Genomic DNA, 16,825 nt, shown 5'->3' with positions numbered 1-16,825 from the left:
AATTGCTTAATCCAGTTACTAATAAGCATGCACCATTAAGAAAATTACTGTAAAAACAGTTAAGTCCCAGTGGATTGATGAGAAATTTAAAATTGTATGGTTGAGAGGGAAGAGGCAAAGCACAAACATTCAACAAGCACAGCACTTACACAAATGACTGATGATTGTCTGAGAGAAATTTATGATAAAAAGATTATGGGGGCTCTTTTGTTAGACTTCAGTGCGGCTTTTGACATTATCGATCATAGTCTGCTGCTGAAAAAACGTATGTGTTAGGGCTAGGGCTGTTGCGGTGACCGTATTACCGCCCCACCGGCGGTCACGAGTCTCCAAGCTCTGATGCTGCTGATGGTCATTAGTAGCCTACCAAACTTGCTAACTGCCTGGTACTCAGCACTCTATTGCCCCTCTAATCAGTCTGACATCAATGAAAATGTATTCGAAAAAAATCGAATCAAACACTACATGAGAGCCCATGATCTCATGTTGTGCAACATCTCTATAGGCTATGCAATTGAGGGAGAAAACAGAGTGATGGCTTCTAATAAAAAGAGGTAGTGCCCATCGGCATTATATAGGCTAGGCCTACTATATTTATTTCTTAACTTTCCTAATATTAAGCACATTGCTTCTATTTCCAACAAGAGTATAGCCTACCTGGCTGGCATGAAAATAAACCACAGGGAAAAGCGTCCTCCATTCGCTATTTAAGTGCATAGATGACATGTATTTTTTCCTGCTGCCCCTGTTTCGATACAGGTGCATGATAATGGTCCATTCTAAACAAATGTCACACATCTATTATTTAGTATATGTAAAGAAACCATTAAATCAAGAATCTGATGGGTGACAATATTAGCCTATCACTTGTGAATTATATATTATCACTTGTGAATGATGCCCAGCATAAGAAACAATGCCTTTTTTTGTGACTGTTCGAATCATAGTCGCACACCTCATGTAGCCTAGCCCATATGTTTTAATAAGGTTTGTATCACAACTAAAGTGGCCAAATAACTAATTAAAATTAAGCACATTCATCTGCTTTACAAGGGGTGTAGAGCCTAACTGGCATATATAAGCAGCGTTTGTTTCACGTTTGGGGAGATAATTCTCACCATAAATATGCACCTTTATAATAAAAGCATTACATGCATAATCACATTTGCGGTCACCTTTGATAATGGTGTTTTTCGCTAATGGAACATTCGCGCTTAAAGCCTAATACCATGTGCACATTGCTGCGCTTATAATGTGAAGAAATAGGCTAATAGTTTATCAACATGTATAATGTGAAGAAATAGCCTAATAGTTTAGCAACATTTGAAGCTAAACGTTATGAACTGTTGCGTCAGCCACATGCTAGTGGTTGTATTAATTTGGGATCTATCGCATCCCACAACTGTCCCAGACTAAGTGTGGAATATTTATATCTCGCACAGAATAGGTCAACTTTTGTACTATGGGGGATAGTTGATTGACATAGGCTAGTGCTTTTGCTGTTCGTTATGCCAACTCATCTTGTTGGCTGATTAAAAGTAAACGTGGATAGTGTTTCCAATATCTTCTATATGCACCTCGGAATTGGATAAGGACGAGTGCAGTTGAGTCCTCAATGTGTCTGTCTTAACTTGTAGCCTGTGAAAAAGACCTGATCACGTGACGGAGAGCCGTGTGAGTGAGAGACGCTTCGGATTGAGCAGCACACTCAGGGAGAAGGGCACAACGCAGCACTCCGTGCCACAAAGGGCAGGGATTTTTTAGGGTATATTACGGCCAAAAAGGGGATGTCTCCATGAAATTCAAGGCATTATCAAGTGCTTGTCAAATTGTGAATGAGAGACTATTGGAATGTAAACAGCCTGCGCAAAAAAAAAGCAGAGCTCATGCCTTTCAAGCAATTTTTTTCTAATTATCATTAGTCTCATCATGCAGCCTTAAAATGTATAAAAAATATAAACATATAGCCCAACATTTGTAGTACAACTAAAGTTACAACAATAACTCTAAATGAAGCATATAAAAGTCCCTATTTATATGTTAACCGCTCAACACAGAATAGCCTCATGTGCGCACTCCCTTAAATTGTTTGAAGAAAATATTTATATTTTATTCAGCTTTGTTCAATTGTATTCTTCATACTATAAAATAATATAAAATAATGCCACGGAATTATAAGCAAATCTTGTCTGCTAAATTAACTAGTGTAGCCCACAGCCATTTGGCATAGCCACACCAGGACCTAACATAAGGACCACTCAGAGTATGCTATTCTTTTCTTCTAAAATAGACAACATTTTCTTCATATCATGCTTCTTTAGACCTGTCTAAAATAAATCATGGATTTATTGTGAAGGTGTAGGCTTTATTACATGGATTTATTAGACTTTTTAAAATGGCTTGTGGAAGCCAGGAGATGCTAAATGTGTTTATGTTAATTAACTGTCAATTACCGTGAGACCGACAGTTATTTGCTTGACAATCTGTATCTGACCCCCATTTGCCTCATGCAGCGCGACACATTTCCTTCGCATAGAGTTAATCAGGTTGTTGATTGTGGCCTGTAGAATGTTGTCCCACTCTTCAATGGCTGTGCGACGTTGCTGGGTATTGGCAGGAACTGGAACACGCTGTTGTACACACCGATCCAGAGAATCCCAAACATGCTCAATTGGTGACATGTCTGGTGAGTATGCAGGCCATGAAAGAACTGGGACATTTTCAGCTTCCAGGAATTGTGTACAGATCATTGTAACATGGGGCCGTGCATTATCATGTTGAAACATGAGGAGATGGCATGAGGGATGACTGGCATGACAATGGTCCTCAGGATCTTTTAATGGTATCTCGGTGCATTCAACTTGCCATTTGTAAAATGCAATTGTGTTCTTTGTCCGTAGCTTATGCCTGCCCTTACCATAACCCACCCCCACATTGTGGCACTCTGTTCACAACTTTGACATCAGCAAACCGCTCGCCCACACGACACAATCAGTTGAAACCGCAATTAATACGTGAAGAGCACATTTTGTCAGTGTGCCAGTGGTGAGCATTTTAAGTCGATTACGACGCCGAACTGCATTCAGGGCAAGACACTGGTGAAGACGACGAGCTTGGAGATGAGCTTCCTTGACAGTTTGTGCAGAAATCCTTTGGTTTAGCAAACCCACAATTTCATCAGCTATCCGGGTGGCTGGTCTCAGACGATCCCGCAGGTGAAGAAGCCGGATGTGGAGGTCCTGGGCTGAGGTGGTTACACGTGGTCTGCGGTTGTGAGTCCGGTTGGATGTACTGACAAATTCTCTAAAATTATGTTGGAGGTGGATTATGGTCGAGAAATGAACTTTAAATTAAATGACAACAGCTCTGGTGGACATTCCTGCAGTCAGCATGCCAAATGCACGCTCCCTCAAAACTTGAGACATTTGTGGCATTGTGTTGTGTGACAAAACTGAACATTTTGGAGTGGCCTTTTATTGTCCCCAGCACAAGGTGCACCTGTGTAATGACCATGCTGTTTAATCAGCTTCTTGATATGCCACACCTGTCAGGTGGATGGATTATCTTGGCAAAGGAGAAATGCACACTAACAGGGATGTAATCAAATTTGTGCAAATAAATTGAGAGAAATAAGCGTTGGAACATTTCTGGGATCTTTTATTTCAGCTCATGAAACATGGGACCAACACTTTACATGTTGTGTTTATATTTTTGTACAGTATAATTAAGTCACATGACATGATGCTCAACCAGCACTCCGCATGGTGCCTGACAGGTTTATGATGCTAGCTTAGACTTCGTAAATGGAGTCCTAGCAGACATGATTCCTTGTCACTTAAAAGCTATTATATAAATGTACTGCGGATGTAAGGGAAATTCTTAAAAGCGGGCTGCTGATAGTTACTACCACAGCTCACATACTCAGTGGTGCTAATCAGAGACGTTTCCTGGTTCATCCCCATGCCAGCCAAAGCTCATAAATAATAAGGAGATGCAGAGCAGAGCAGACTGCAGGGATGATGATGCCACATGATTGACATTTAATGCAAATGCTGTTATTATCTGACAGGCAGGCAGGAAGCTACACTATATATACAAAAGTATGTGGATACCCCTTCAATTTAGTGGATTTGGCTAATTCAGCCACACCCGCTGCTGACAGGTGTACAGAATCGAGAACACTGCCATGCAATCTTCATAGACAAACATTGACAGTAGAACGAATGGCCTTACTGAAGAGCTCTGACTTTTAACGTGGCACCATCATAGGATGCCACCTTTCCAATAAGTCATTGCCCCGGTCAACTGTAAGTGCTATTATTGTGAAGTGGAAACGTCTAGGAGCGACAATGGCTCAGCCGCGAAGTGGTAGGCCACACAAGCTCAAAGAACGGGACAGCCGAGTGCTGAAGCGCGTAGCGCGTAAAAATCGTCTGTCCTCGGTTGCAACTCTCACTACCGAGTTCCAAAATGCTGCAAAGGCAGCACAAGAACTGTTCGTCGGGAGCTTCATGAAATGGAGCTCCCGACGAACAGCTGCAACCCCATCGAACACCTTTGGGATGAATTGGAATGCTGACTGGGAGCCAGGCCTAATCACACAACATCAGTGCCCAACCTCACTAATGCTCTTGTGGCTGAATGGAAGCAAGTCCCTGCAGCAATGTTCCAACATCTAGTGGAAAGCCTTCCCAGAAGAATGGAGGCTGTTATAGCAGCAAAGGGGGGACCAACTCCACTTTTGGTCATGTTGTGTATCTCTGCTCTGATCATTTACAGTCAAACAGAGACTGGCCAGGTTTACTCTCAGGGTGTCGGTATACTACACTATACATTTCTGTGGCCACGGTTGGTGCAGAAGGTTGTAAAGTTGGTTGTGGGTAGAGGATACATAATTTGATCTCTGGCATCTAGTTACTGTGTAAGCCCTGGCTCTTGCTTGATTACAGCAAGGACGTAGCCCTAGTTAGTAGGTTAGTGTAACCAGTAACACTATGATCAAATTGAGGCACATTTAACACATCATTATGTCCTGGAAATATAATCCTAATGTTTTTGTTTTTCATAATATAAACTGTAGAGGTGGTACTGTAGCATATTCATGCATACAGATATTTTAATTGCGTTTAAAAATGAGCTATTTTGAGGCTAGTAGGAATGCTCTGGAACACTTAAGAGGGATATGCATGATGTATAATAAAAGACAAAGCACATCATAATCTTTGTGTGGTTAAAAAAAGGAAAGAGGGAAATACAAAGAGAGACATCCTCTGTTCCTGAAAAGCTTAAGGGATCACTCCTGCTGTCCTGTCAGATACTTTCCTCCTTCTCTCCCTCCCTTCTTCCCTCCCTCTATCCAGGATGGTTGCCCATCTCTGATCTCTGTGCCAGAATTATTCCTGTTGGGCCTGTTACTTTTCACTCCCTCTGCCAGGATCTCTAGGGCTGTTACGTTTTACTCCCTGTGCCAGGATCTCTGGTGCTGTTACTTCTCACTTCCTCATCAAAGCGTGGGAGTGTGAAAGCAAAACATTGATATCAAACTTCTACAACATCCAAGATCAAATAAGACATTTGACTGCAAAACACAGCTGCACCATAATGTATTACCTATATCTGTACGTAATATAGACCCACTACTGTAACTACTACTTAGTCCCACTTTTACAACATCTGAAGAAAAAAAACATAGCTGCAGCATATTACTGTATCTCTGCACCACTGTAAAGCACAGCCTCCATACGTAACACAGCTAGAAGCTACAACAGCCTTCCATCGCCCAAAACAGGAACTCTACTGATAAGCCACTACCAATTTCTATCTTCCTGTTGCAACGGCAGACATTTTTCTGACATTGGCCTCAGTTTCACCCTCCTGCGTCCCGATCCCGCACTTCCATTATGTTTCCTCAGAGCAAGCAACTTCCATAAGGCTGTCACATATCCGTCAGGGAGAAGGGGGATGAAGGGAGGAGGAGCGAGACGGGGGAGAGATGATACATCTAAGTGCAGCGACTAGGGCCTAGCTACCATCTAATGAACAGTCTAAACCCCCTGCCTAGTCCTAACAACCGTCTACGAGCATCAGGGACTAGGGTACGATAAGTCTTGTCACCTCGTCCAGCATTGATCAAACCAGGTTTTATGACGTGTCGTCAGACCTTCCGACAACATCCAGCAGAGCTTAATAATCTCATATATTTCCTTCCTTTCCTCTGACATCCCATGCAGCCCCTGACAGTCACTCAAGATAAGCCAAAAGCCTTCTGACAGTATAGAGAGCATATATAAAACACATAAATAATATGTGCTGCCATTTTGGCACCGGGAGTCAATGGAGCAAGAGATTCTGTTTCTCCATTTCTGTTTGAGTGAATTCTCACAATCAAATCTGGTAAAAAAAACTATTTTAAAGCAATGATCCTCAACGTAAAAGGCCTTTGAAAACCTCTATAGAAAGTCACATTGAAGTCACCAGCAGAGATGAAATTATGTGAGGCACCCTGCTTTATAAATGTGTTTTGAAACAAACACCAAGAACAGTTGACATATACAGTATTAATCTCGGAAACCCAGAACTAAAATCTTGAGTAAATGCATCTGAGCCAAACCATGAGCCAAATATCCCCTCCAATTCCAAGATACGAAAATATGCGAACACCTGCTAAATTGTGATTTGTCCAAATGAGCAGTGACAAATTCCTCATTAATTGTTGCATACCACAGTCTGTTGACATACCATCCTATGTCACGTGCGTCTGTCCACTAAATATTAATACAATATTAGCATGTTACAGTAGCTACAATAGATCAGATGAGTAAACTATCAATATTTAAAACATCTTCTAAAATCACCCATCCAAAGGCAATCTACTGTACAGTGGCATTATCTCAGTGACAGAACTACCCACTGCCCAGCTATAGATTATAGGCCTCCATTTTCTGTCTGATCCTCTGCCACCCCATCCAGTCTCTATCCAGCCTGACTATAATGACAGAACCTGTGGCAAAACCCAATCAATTACCGCTGTGTACAATTCATTACTAACTTCCCTCTGAGAACCATGATTCAGTTCATCTCTGTTGTGTTTTAATTAAACACAATCACAGTACACTGACTGGCTGCTGCTGTCGCTGCTGTGTCTGTGGAGTCTCCCTCAGGATGCAATTCTCTTTCAACGGACTGATAATAGAATATGACATTGGTGGAGATGTTCTGTTATTCTTCACTCTCAGTATTGCTCTGTGTCCTAAGATAACTGATAGTGACCTGAAAAGCTTCTCGTTGCCTGAAGTCTTCATATTTTAAAAAGCATTTAGAGATTAGATTTCGTCAAACAATGATAACTGAAGTAAATTTTTTAAATTATGCCTACACATTTTAGGGGTGTTTAGTTCATGGAAATGTCATGTTTATGTTTGTTGTTAATATGGAATTATTATATAGATTCAATGTTGTTGCTTAATATACACAGCTTACAGTTGAAAATCAAGGGCAACACTCTTTATGACAACGAATTGCAACTGTAAGCGGTATATTAAGCAACAACATTAAATATATAGAATCATTGAAAACTGTAAAGGAAGTAATATGTTGAATAAATGCACAACTTCTTACAATAAACAGTAGTCGGTGTCTTGAAAAGTTGCTGCTCTTGAATTAAAAAAATAGTCAACTGAGAGCAAATAGACTCAAATGAAAAAGTGAGTTTAATGAATTTGGCTAAGGTGTATGTAAACTTCCCACTTCAACTGTATGTAAAAACCCTCCAAAGACACATCCCTGCTCTCACAGTCTCCAGGTAAGTTGATTACTACAGTTTGTGTTAAAGACAAGATTTTCTATTCTAGCTTTTACTAAACCTATAAGTCCCCTCAGGTCGATAGACACCTTTACGAGGGAGACCTGTTCCCAATAGTACAGTGTTAGTGAAAGGACAAATAGGGTACGTACCTATGCTGTACACTACACAGTTGTTCTTGCCATCTTCTGCTGCCAGCCAGGTGATGTCCTGAAGCCACCTGGGACCACCAGTCAGAACCATTGGGACAGGCCGCTTTGGGGACATGGTGCTCTGTAGGACAGGAAAGACGTTGGTGGTACGTTAGCATTTTGCTGTCTAAAAACCTGTGATCACTCACACTCATTCATCAATCAGGCCTGTCGCTCTTATGGAAAGTGAGTTTTCATAGTCTTTTTCACAATTGACCTGACAGTGAGATTGAAGGATGGCATGTGTGGTGTGTGTGGTGGGGAGTGTCTTATGGGGTACAGCCCGGGCCTAGGCCGTCACTCGAATTTGTCCTCAGTGACAATGGGGTTACGGGGCTCTTTTGAATTTTCTTGTCCTTCAGGGTGCTTTAGAATCCTGAAGAGAGTTCGGATGGAGAAGAAGAAGGGAGGAGAGCTGCATTAGAAGTGATCTTTAGACACATTGTACCTCACTATCTGTACGATCGCCGCTGCCTCCTGAAGACTGGCAGGGAAGGGAAAGAATCTAAAGAATTGGTGTGCGTTTCAAAAGAGTGACCCAGGGCTACAGATCACAATGCAGGGATAAATGATTGTGTCAATATCTTGGACTATATTTCACTTCCTGCCTAGTTCAGATATGGTATGTAATTTCTCATAAAGTGGTTTAATGTGCTTTCAGAGACAGAGACATAATACCACTGCTTGACACATTACTCTCTGTCTAAATGTAAGTGTTCCTAATCTGTAACAAGTTGACCCTCTCCTATGAGCTAAACAGCAATACTGGGCATCCTTGAAGTGAAGTGATCTATATCCAACTGTGCGTACTGTAGAGACTGAGTACATCTGAAATGGCACTCTATTCCCTATATATTGCACTTATTTTGACAATGGAATAGTGAATGTGTATAAGGAATAGTGCATGTAATTAAAAATAACACATTTCATGTATTTCTATGGAAGAGGGTGCCATTTCAGAAGCTGCCTCTGCCATGGTTTTAGGAACCTTGTCGTTAAATGAAAATCAATATAACAACAAGTTGACTCACATTATAAGATAACCCTCATTGATTTGTTTTTTCTAGACTTTGGCCGACTGTTCAATCTAACGTGAACTTTCAACCGCTAGATTAGGATCACAGTGAGTGGATCAGGTCAGGACATAAGTTCCAATGTATCTCTGTGAGCTGATTTCTACCTCATGTTCAGCAACAGGCTGGTATACCATCAATGACTGCTTCTAGAAGAAGGAAGAAGGGGTCTGTTCCCATACAACCCAGATCAAACTGGTTTTAAAGCTAAATTCTAGTATTTGAAAAATAACAAAACGGTAGTGACAGAGTATACTGTATATCAAGAATTGAAATGATCATTAAACACATTCCCAGATCCCAGGCTGTAGCTTTAAGTATCTAATTATTCTGCATACATACAAGGGAAAGTGAAAAGAAAGGGGGATACCTAGTCAGTTGTACAATTGAATGCATTCAACTCCTCCTGAGCCATTGTGACTGAATGTATCACACCCAGCTGATGCATAGATGTGTATGTCATTAGATGATGACATGGATCTGCAGGCAGCTGTCCACTTTAGACAATAAGATGAACAAGATGTATCATATCGATAATAGCTATACGTAAAATCATGTGAATTATAGTGTCCCATAAGGAACATTTTTAGCAATTATTTTACAAAAGAGTCAACCATGGAAGAAAGAGCTCTCTAAATTTGCTCTCAGACATTTTTATTTAATTATAGCATTAATCTTTCATTAGCCTAATAGCCCAGAAATCTGCATTTCTGCTGAATGCTGCCATTTTTCTTCAGTCACCTGGTTGGCTAATTTGACAGGGTTTTGTTTTAGGGCCCTGGCACTGCACCGGGCGGGGGAGATGAGAGGCAGGGGTGAGGCGAGTGAGGGACACTTATCAGGCCTCAGCAGCAGCAGCAGGAGCTTGCCATCTCATGGTCAGACTGGGCTGTTTTTTTGCAGGGAGGTTGTCCTCCACATAAGGAACGTGCTGACTTCAATATGTCGTTCTAGCTTCTCACTACTTATCCAGGGGAACAGGATCACGGTTCCAATTTTAATAACAACTGGATACAGGTCTTCCATGTTTCTCCTTCTATTCACTGAGAGGCAACACATAACGAGGGAGAGCACGGTTTGTTGTTTTGAAAGTCTCTGAAAAAGTGTTCTATTGAAAAATTTTGTTCAATCTGCCGTCCTTAACACAATGGAAAAATCTAATGATTTATTATTTAAATATTGAAATAGCATGGGCGACCAAGAAAAACAAATTGATACAATTTAAGGCCATGTGGCAAACAATAATGCAGGCACTAGGGATGAGGTTGTGAGCATGCAGGTCTGGGCAGAGGATATTGTCGTTGTTTGTGTACGTCTGTAAGTTGTTGTTCGTATATGTATGTTTGTATTTGGTGTTAAAAAATATCTATTTTAATATATATATATAATAATTAGTTACTATACTGAACCAAAATATAAATGCAACATACAAAAATTTCAAAGATTTTACTGAGTTACAGTTCATATAAGGAAATCAGTCAATTGAAATAAATTCATTAGGCCCTAACCTATGGATTTCACATGGCTGGGCAGGGGTGCAGCCATCGGGTGGGCCTGGGAGGGCATAGGCCTACCCACTTGGCAGCCAGGCCCACCCACTGGGGAGCCAGGCCCATCCAATCAGAATTAGTTTTTCCCCACAAAAGGGTTTTATTACAGACAGAAATACTCCTCAGCATCACACAGCCTGCAGGCTTGTGGCTGTCAAATCCCTTCTGTGTCTTGCTGTTTCCATCTGCCCTGCAACCTGCCCTGTCTGGAACGGCATGGAGTACCAGCGTTAGCCTACGTTGCTACCATGACATCCAAAACCAAAGCCGGTGGGAGTAACGGAGAGGACAGTGTTTCTCTATCACAGGTGATGGATCTTTTAAACAAGCAGTTCTTACAACAACAGGAATATAACTTCAAGAGCTTTGTCAAAATACTGATGGACTCAACTAATAAAATAATGGACGATCTGACCAGAGAGGTCCAGGACATTAAGAACAATTTGCAGTTCTCCCAAGGAGAGGTGGATGTCCTGAAAGAGACTTGCAACAATATGACACCTAACTGTAAGTCCATGCGAGATGACATCAGCACTGTCTGTGAATCATTATTAACAATAACTGGGAAAACAGACTATCTAGAGGCACAATCCAGGAGTCATAACATCATTGTGGATGGCATACCAGAGTCTTCACACGAGAACTGAGGAGAGTCTGAGGGGAAAGTATGAAAATTGATCACTGAAAAGCTCCAGATGGACCATAGGAAGATTGAGGTGGAAAACCAGTAACCAGCCCAGGTGAAAGACCCAGGCCTATAGTGGTCAAGTTCCCAAGGTTTAAGGACAAAATGTCTGTCCTGTAGAGAGCCAAGAATTTGAGAGGAACCAACATCATCCTTAACGAGGACAACTCAGAAGCTGTGCACCAGAGGTGGAAATAACTTATCCCAGCCATGAAAGCTGCCAGAGAGCATTGGGACATTGCTTACATCCGCTACGACAGGCTAATTGTCCACCCTACCTCCCAAAAGACTGGGAGAAGTGAGAGAGCCTAGCTTCCAGGTCAGTAGCTTTAACCCCACATCACAAACATACACCAACTGACAATCACATATGCCTGATTGACTGATTCTATTAGTCAAACCTGGTTAGTTCTAGGAAGTTTTTCCTAGCCACCATGCTTCTACATTGGCATTGCTTGCTGTTTGTGGGTTAGGCTGGGGTTCTAGGGCGGCAGGTAGCCTAGTGGTTAGAGAGTTGGGTCAGTAACCAAAAGGTTGTGAGATTGAATCCCCAAGCTGACAAGGTAAAAAGCTGTTGTTCTGCCCCTGAACAAGGCAGTTAACCCACAGTTCCTAGGCTGTCATTGTAAATAAGAATTTGTTCTTAACTGACTTGCCTAGTTAAATTTAAAACAAATCTGTATAAGCACTTTGTGACATCTGCTGATATAAAAAGGGCTTCATAAATACATTTGATTCTTGTCATTTTTTTCCTTCATATTCTGTCTATCTCCAATAAAAAATTGCCCATATTAATATATGTAGCCTGAGTGGCGCTTCGGTCTAAGGCACTGCATCTCAGTGCTAGAGGCGTCACTACATACCCTGGTTTGATTCCAGGCTGTATCACAACCAGTTGTGATTGGGAGTCCCATAGGGCGGCGCACAATTGGCCCAGCATCATCCGGATTAGGGTTTGGCCGGGGTAGGCCGTCATTGTAAATAAGAATTGTTGATTTGTTAACTGACTTGCCTAGTTAAATAAAGATTAAATAATAAACAAAATACATTTTATGAAATCATAGTAATTCAGGGATTTACTGTAACATCTACAGAAGAGACACGAATGCCTATGATGGGGGTGTTGAAGTGTTGTGGTTACATGTTCACCTGCATCTTCTTTTGGGGTGCGACTATAGGCCACCAAGTACTAACATTCATTATCTGGATAATTTGTGTGCAATGCTTGATAATGTGTGTGACGAACTTCTTCAGGCTAGGGTCTATTTTTCTCCACTTCCTGTCTGACTGACGTGCCCAAAGTACTCAAGTACCTGTTACTCAGGCCCAGAAGCCAGGATATGCATAGAATTAGTACCATTGGGTAGAAAACACTTTGAAGTTTGTAGAAATGATAATGAGACTAAAATAATGTATGAGACTATAACACAATTGATATGGTAGGAGAAAATCCAAAGAAAAACCAACCTGAAAACCTTTTTTTTGAGATCCCATGCTCTTACAATGGAAAGCTATGGGGAATATGCAATTCCAGCTCCCAGATTTCAATTCCTCTTGCTTCCACTAGATGTCAACAGTCTTTGTTCAAGGTTTCAGGCTTGTTTCTTCCCAAAGGAGGAAGAATTTTGAGTTTTAGAACTGGGAGTCAGAGTTGGAAATCAGTCTGTGCGCGTGCGACGAAGAGGACACGCACCTGCTAATTTTGCTTTCCTATTGAACATACGTCTTTCCGTATTAAATATTATAGTTTAATTACATTTCAGGGTACCTGAAGATTAAATAGAAACGTATTTTGACTTGTTTTAACAAAGTTTAGCGGTAGCTTTTTGGATTCCTTTTTCTGCAAGTTGAATGAGTGGATTCGATGGCGCCAACTAAACTGACATTTTGGGATATAAAGAAGGATTTTATCTAACAAAACGACCATGCATGTTGTAGCTGGGACCGTTTGGATTGTAAATCAGAGGAAGATTTTCAAAAAGTAAGTGAATATTTAATCGCTATTTGTGATTTTATGAAGCCTGTGCTGGTTGAAAAATATTTTGATGTGGGGCTCCGTCCTTAAACAATCGCATGGCATGCTTTCGCTGTAAAGCCTATTGTAAATCGGAAAATGCAATTAGATGAACAAGACTTTAAGCTTTTAACTGATATAAGACACTTATATGTACCTAAATGTTTAATATCCATATTTTTTACAATTATTTATTTGAATTGTGCACCCTCCAATTTCACCGGAAGTTGTCAACAGGTGTCCCGCTGGCGGGACGCCTAGCCCTAAGAAGTTTTAACAGAGAGGTCTAATATATTGTAGATTGGTTTTCATCAAGCACTCTGCTTGAGATGAAGCTGCTGTAACCAGCACTGGGCGAAAAGGGTCAATATCAGGGGATATCTTTATCTATATATTTCCAGATATGAGATTTTATTAGATAGTTTTATTAGAAGTTGACATGCTACAGATGTGCATGTCCTTAATTTCATATACTGAGCTAGGATATTCTCCATAATGGGCCAGTTTTTACATGCATCCAATCTGGACCTCAGAAATCTCCCTGCTACCGTATGAGTCTAGGGAGATATCTGGGATGAGATACGTTCAAGACACGCACCTGATGCACATGCACCAGCTTACATATTTCTAACTCTGGAAAGGACATGTGTCAACATGCTGACATTTAGTGGCAAGAGAAAGTATGTGATCCCTTTGGAATTACCTGGATATCTGCATAAATTAGTCATGCAATTTGATCTGATCTTCATCTTAGTCACAACAATAGACAAACACAGTGTGCTTAAACTAATAACACACAAATTATTGTATTTTTCTTGTCTATATTGAATACATCATTTAAACATTCACAGTGTAGGTTGGGAAAATTCTGTGAACCCCTAGGCTAATGACTTTTCCAAAAGCTAATTGGAGTCAGGAGTCAGCTAACCTGGAGTCCAATCAATGACATGAGATTAGAAATGTTGGTTAAAGCTGCCCTGTCCTATAAAAAACACTCACAAAATTTGAGTTTTCTATTCACAAGAAGCATTGCCTGATGTGAACCATGCCTCGAACAAAATAGATCTCAGAAGACCTCAGATTAATAAGAATTGTTGACTTGCATAAAGCTGTAAAGGGTTACAAAAGTATCTCTAAAAGCCTTGATGTTTATCAGTCCACGGTAAGACAAATTGTCTAAAAATTGAGAAAGTTAAGCACTGCTGCTACTCTCCCTAGGAGTGGCCGTCCTGCAACGATGACTGCAAGAGCACAGTGCAGAATGCTCAATGAGGTTAAACTAAAGTTGAGTTGTTTGGAAGGAACACACAACACTATGTGTGGAGAAAAAAAGGCACAGAACACCAACATCAAAACCTCATCCCCACTGTAACGTATGGTGAAGGGAGCATCATGGTTTGGGGCTGCTTTGCTGCCTCAGACACCTGACCTCAACCCGATTTTAAAATGCTGTGGCATGACCTCGAGAGCGGTTCACACCAGAATATTGAACTGAAAAATGTTGTAAAGATGAACGGTCTAAAATTCCTCCTGACCATTGTGCAGGTCTGATCAGAAACTACAGAACACTTTTGGTTGAGTTTATTGTTGCCAAAGGAGGGTCAACCAGTTATTAAATCTAAGGGTTCACATACTTTCCCACCCTATACTGTGAATGTTTACACGGTGTGTTCAATAAAGACATAAAAAAGTATAATTTTTTGTGTGTTATTAGTTTAAGCAGACTGTGTTTGTCTATTGTTGTGACAGATGACGATCAGAACAAATTTTAAGACCAATTTATGCAAAAATCCAGGTAATTCCAAATGGTTCACATACTTTTTCTTTCCACTGTATCCAAGCCTTTATATTTAGGCATGAACAAATACACATATTTTCAGAAATGTATCATATCTGTAGTCATTACCTGATAATTTATCTATCCGTATTCATCAAAAATGCATAATTTCAACAGATATCCTTACATGATGAAATACACATCCTTGTATGTCTGATCGAAAATAGGCTAAATCCAACTCATGAAATATCCAGTGGCCAAATGATTTTACCTGTTCATCCACTGAAAATTATCTTGCTTCTTCACATGAAGGTGACATATCTGAGCAAACATTTGCACAATATTCAGTAGTAGGCTATACAAGGCATGGAAAGGCAAACATACTCATTAAATCCAAGTTGCTATTTCCAAAGCACATCTCTGCAGCATAGCAAATCCAGACCTCCAATCACAACACGTTCTCCAAAGATGCAAACTTAGGCCAATCTTTGCGAAAATGTCTTATTTATTTAAGAGAAAATAAAAGTTGCACTCTCAATACACCTGTCTGCCCTGTTTGTTATGGAGGATGGATGCAATGGGTGCAGATTGGGTTGTCAGCGGCAGTCCCTCGCAGTCCAGACCCAACATGGTGATAGTGTTGGTCTGTGATCCACTCCAAACTGTCAATGCATAAATCATGAATCAAAATTGTGTCGATATTGCAAGAAAATGTTGTCATTTCACATAACCATACAGCAAGGTACAGTAGCTACTCCACCTACGTCATTCATGATGAGAAAACTAACGAGAACAAACTAGCTAGTAAGCCAAGTTGCTAACTAAGTTAGTTAGCTAGCTAGTTTATATTAACCAGTAATACAAAATACTCCTATACTGTTATGGGTGTAAGATGATACAGTGATGCCATCTGTTGGTAAATATTAATTACTGCAACTCCAGTGTTTTTACCAGTGTGCTTGAGATACCCAGATGTATTGCAATGTACTGAACAAGACTGGTTACTCGCATCAATGCCTCTATCGCCATTTAACATCCAAACATATACGTTTTAAAACATTAGCTGTCACATTGAGGCTTGATAGGGGGTAAAAAAAAATCCCTGAAGGGAAGGCCATTTCGTTATTTGTTAGCGACCTATTGTAGGCTATCGGTTAGCTTTTCACCTTATCAATCCTAGCTAACGTTAGCTAGCTAGCAAGACTGGCTGCTGGCCAAATTAGATAATGTTCTTGATTCTACTTACTAAGACAAATAAAACTTCTTGAATTAGCTACTCACTTTAGCGTTAACTTCTTTCAGGTGTTTTCTGAACAGCTTCTCAGTTCTTTATTTCTCCAGTTGTCAGTTCGACAACACAGTTTACACACTCATTTGTGGCGCCCAAATAAAAAATGACAGTTGGAACTCCACAGCAGAAAATACATGATTCTTGTTGCTAGGCTGCCAGTTACAGTGCCTTTTATATTTTATCTTTATTTAACTAGGCAAGTCAGTTAAGAACACATTCTTATTTACAATAATGGCCTAGGAACAGTGGGTTAACTGCCTTGTTCAGGGACAGAACGACAGATTTGTACATTGTCAGCTCGGTTACTAGTCTAACGCTCTAACCACTAGTCTACGCTGCCGCCCCTTTAGCTTGAGGTTTGTGTGCGCCTTTATCCACAGGGAATACAACAATTATAACTAATGTCTGAAAGAATTATATGGATGTAATATTTGTCAAATTAG

General features: G+C 40.6%; 1 protein-coding gene across 1 annotated transcript in view; it reads right to left on the bottom strand.

Annotated features, from left to right (window-relative positions):
• LOC106588221 (zinc finger protein ZFPM2) overlaps positions 1-16,825 on the bottom strand; it is a 103,885-nt gene that overhangs the window by 19,210 nt on the left and 67,850 nt on the right. The window contains exon 4 of the mRNA XM_014176998.3: positions 7,954-8,074. Within this exon, the coding sequence (XP_014032473.2) occupies positions 7,954-8,074 (121 nt within the window). The remainder of the gene's footprint in view (positions 1-7,953; positions 8,075-16,825) is intronic.

The sequence above is a fragment of the Salmo salar genome, chromosome 27, assembly GCF_965601325.2.
Source record: "Salmo salar chromosome 27, fSalSal1, whole genome shotgun sequence".
NCBI lineage: Eukaryota > Metazoa > Chordata > Actinopteri > Salmoniformes > Salmonidae > Salmo > Salmo salar.
This window is presented reverse-complemented; position numbering and strand designations above follow the sequence as displayed.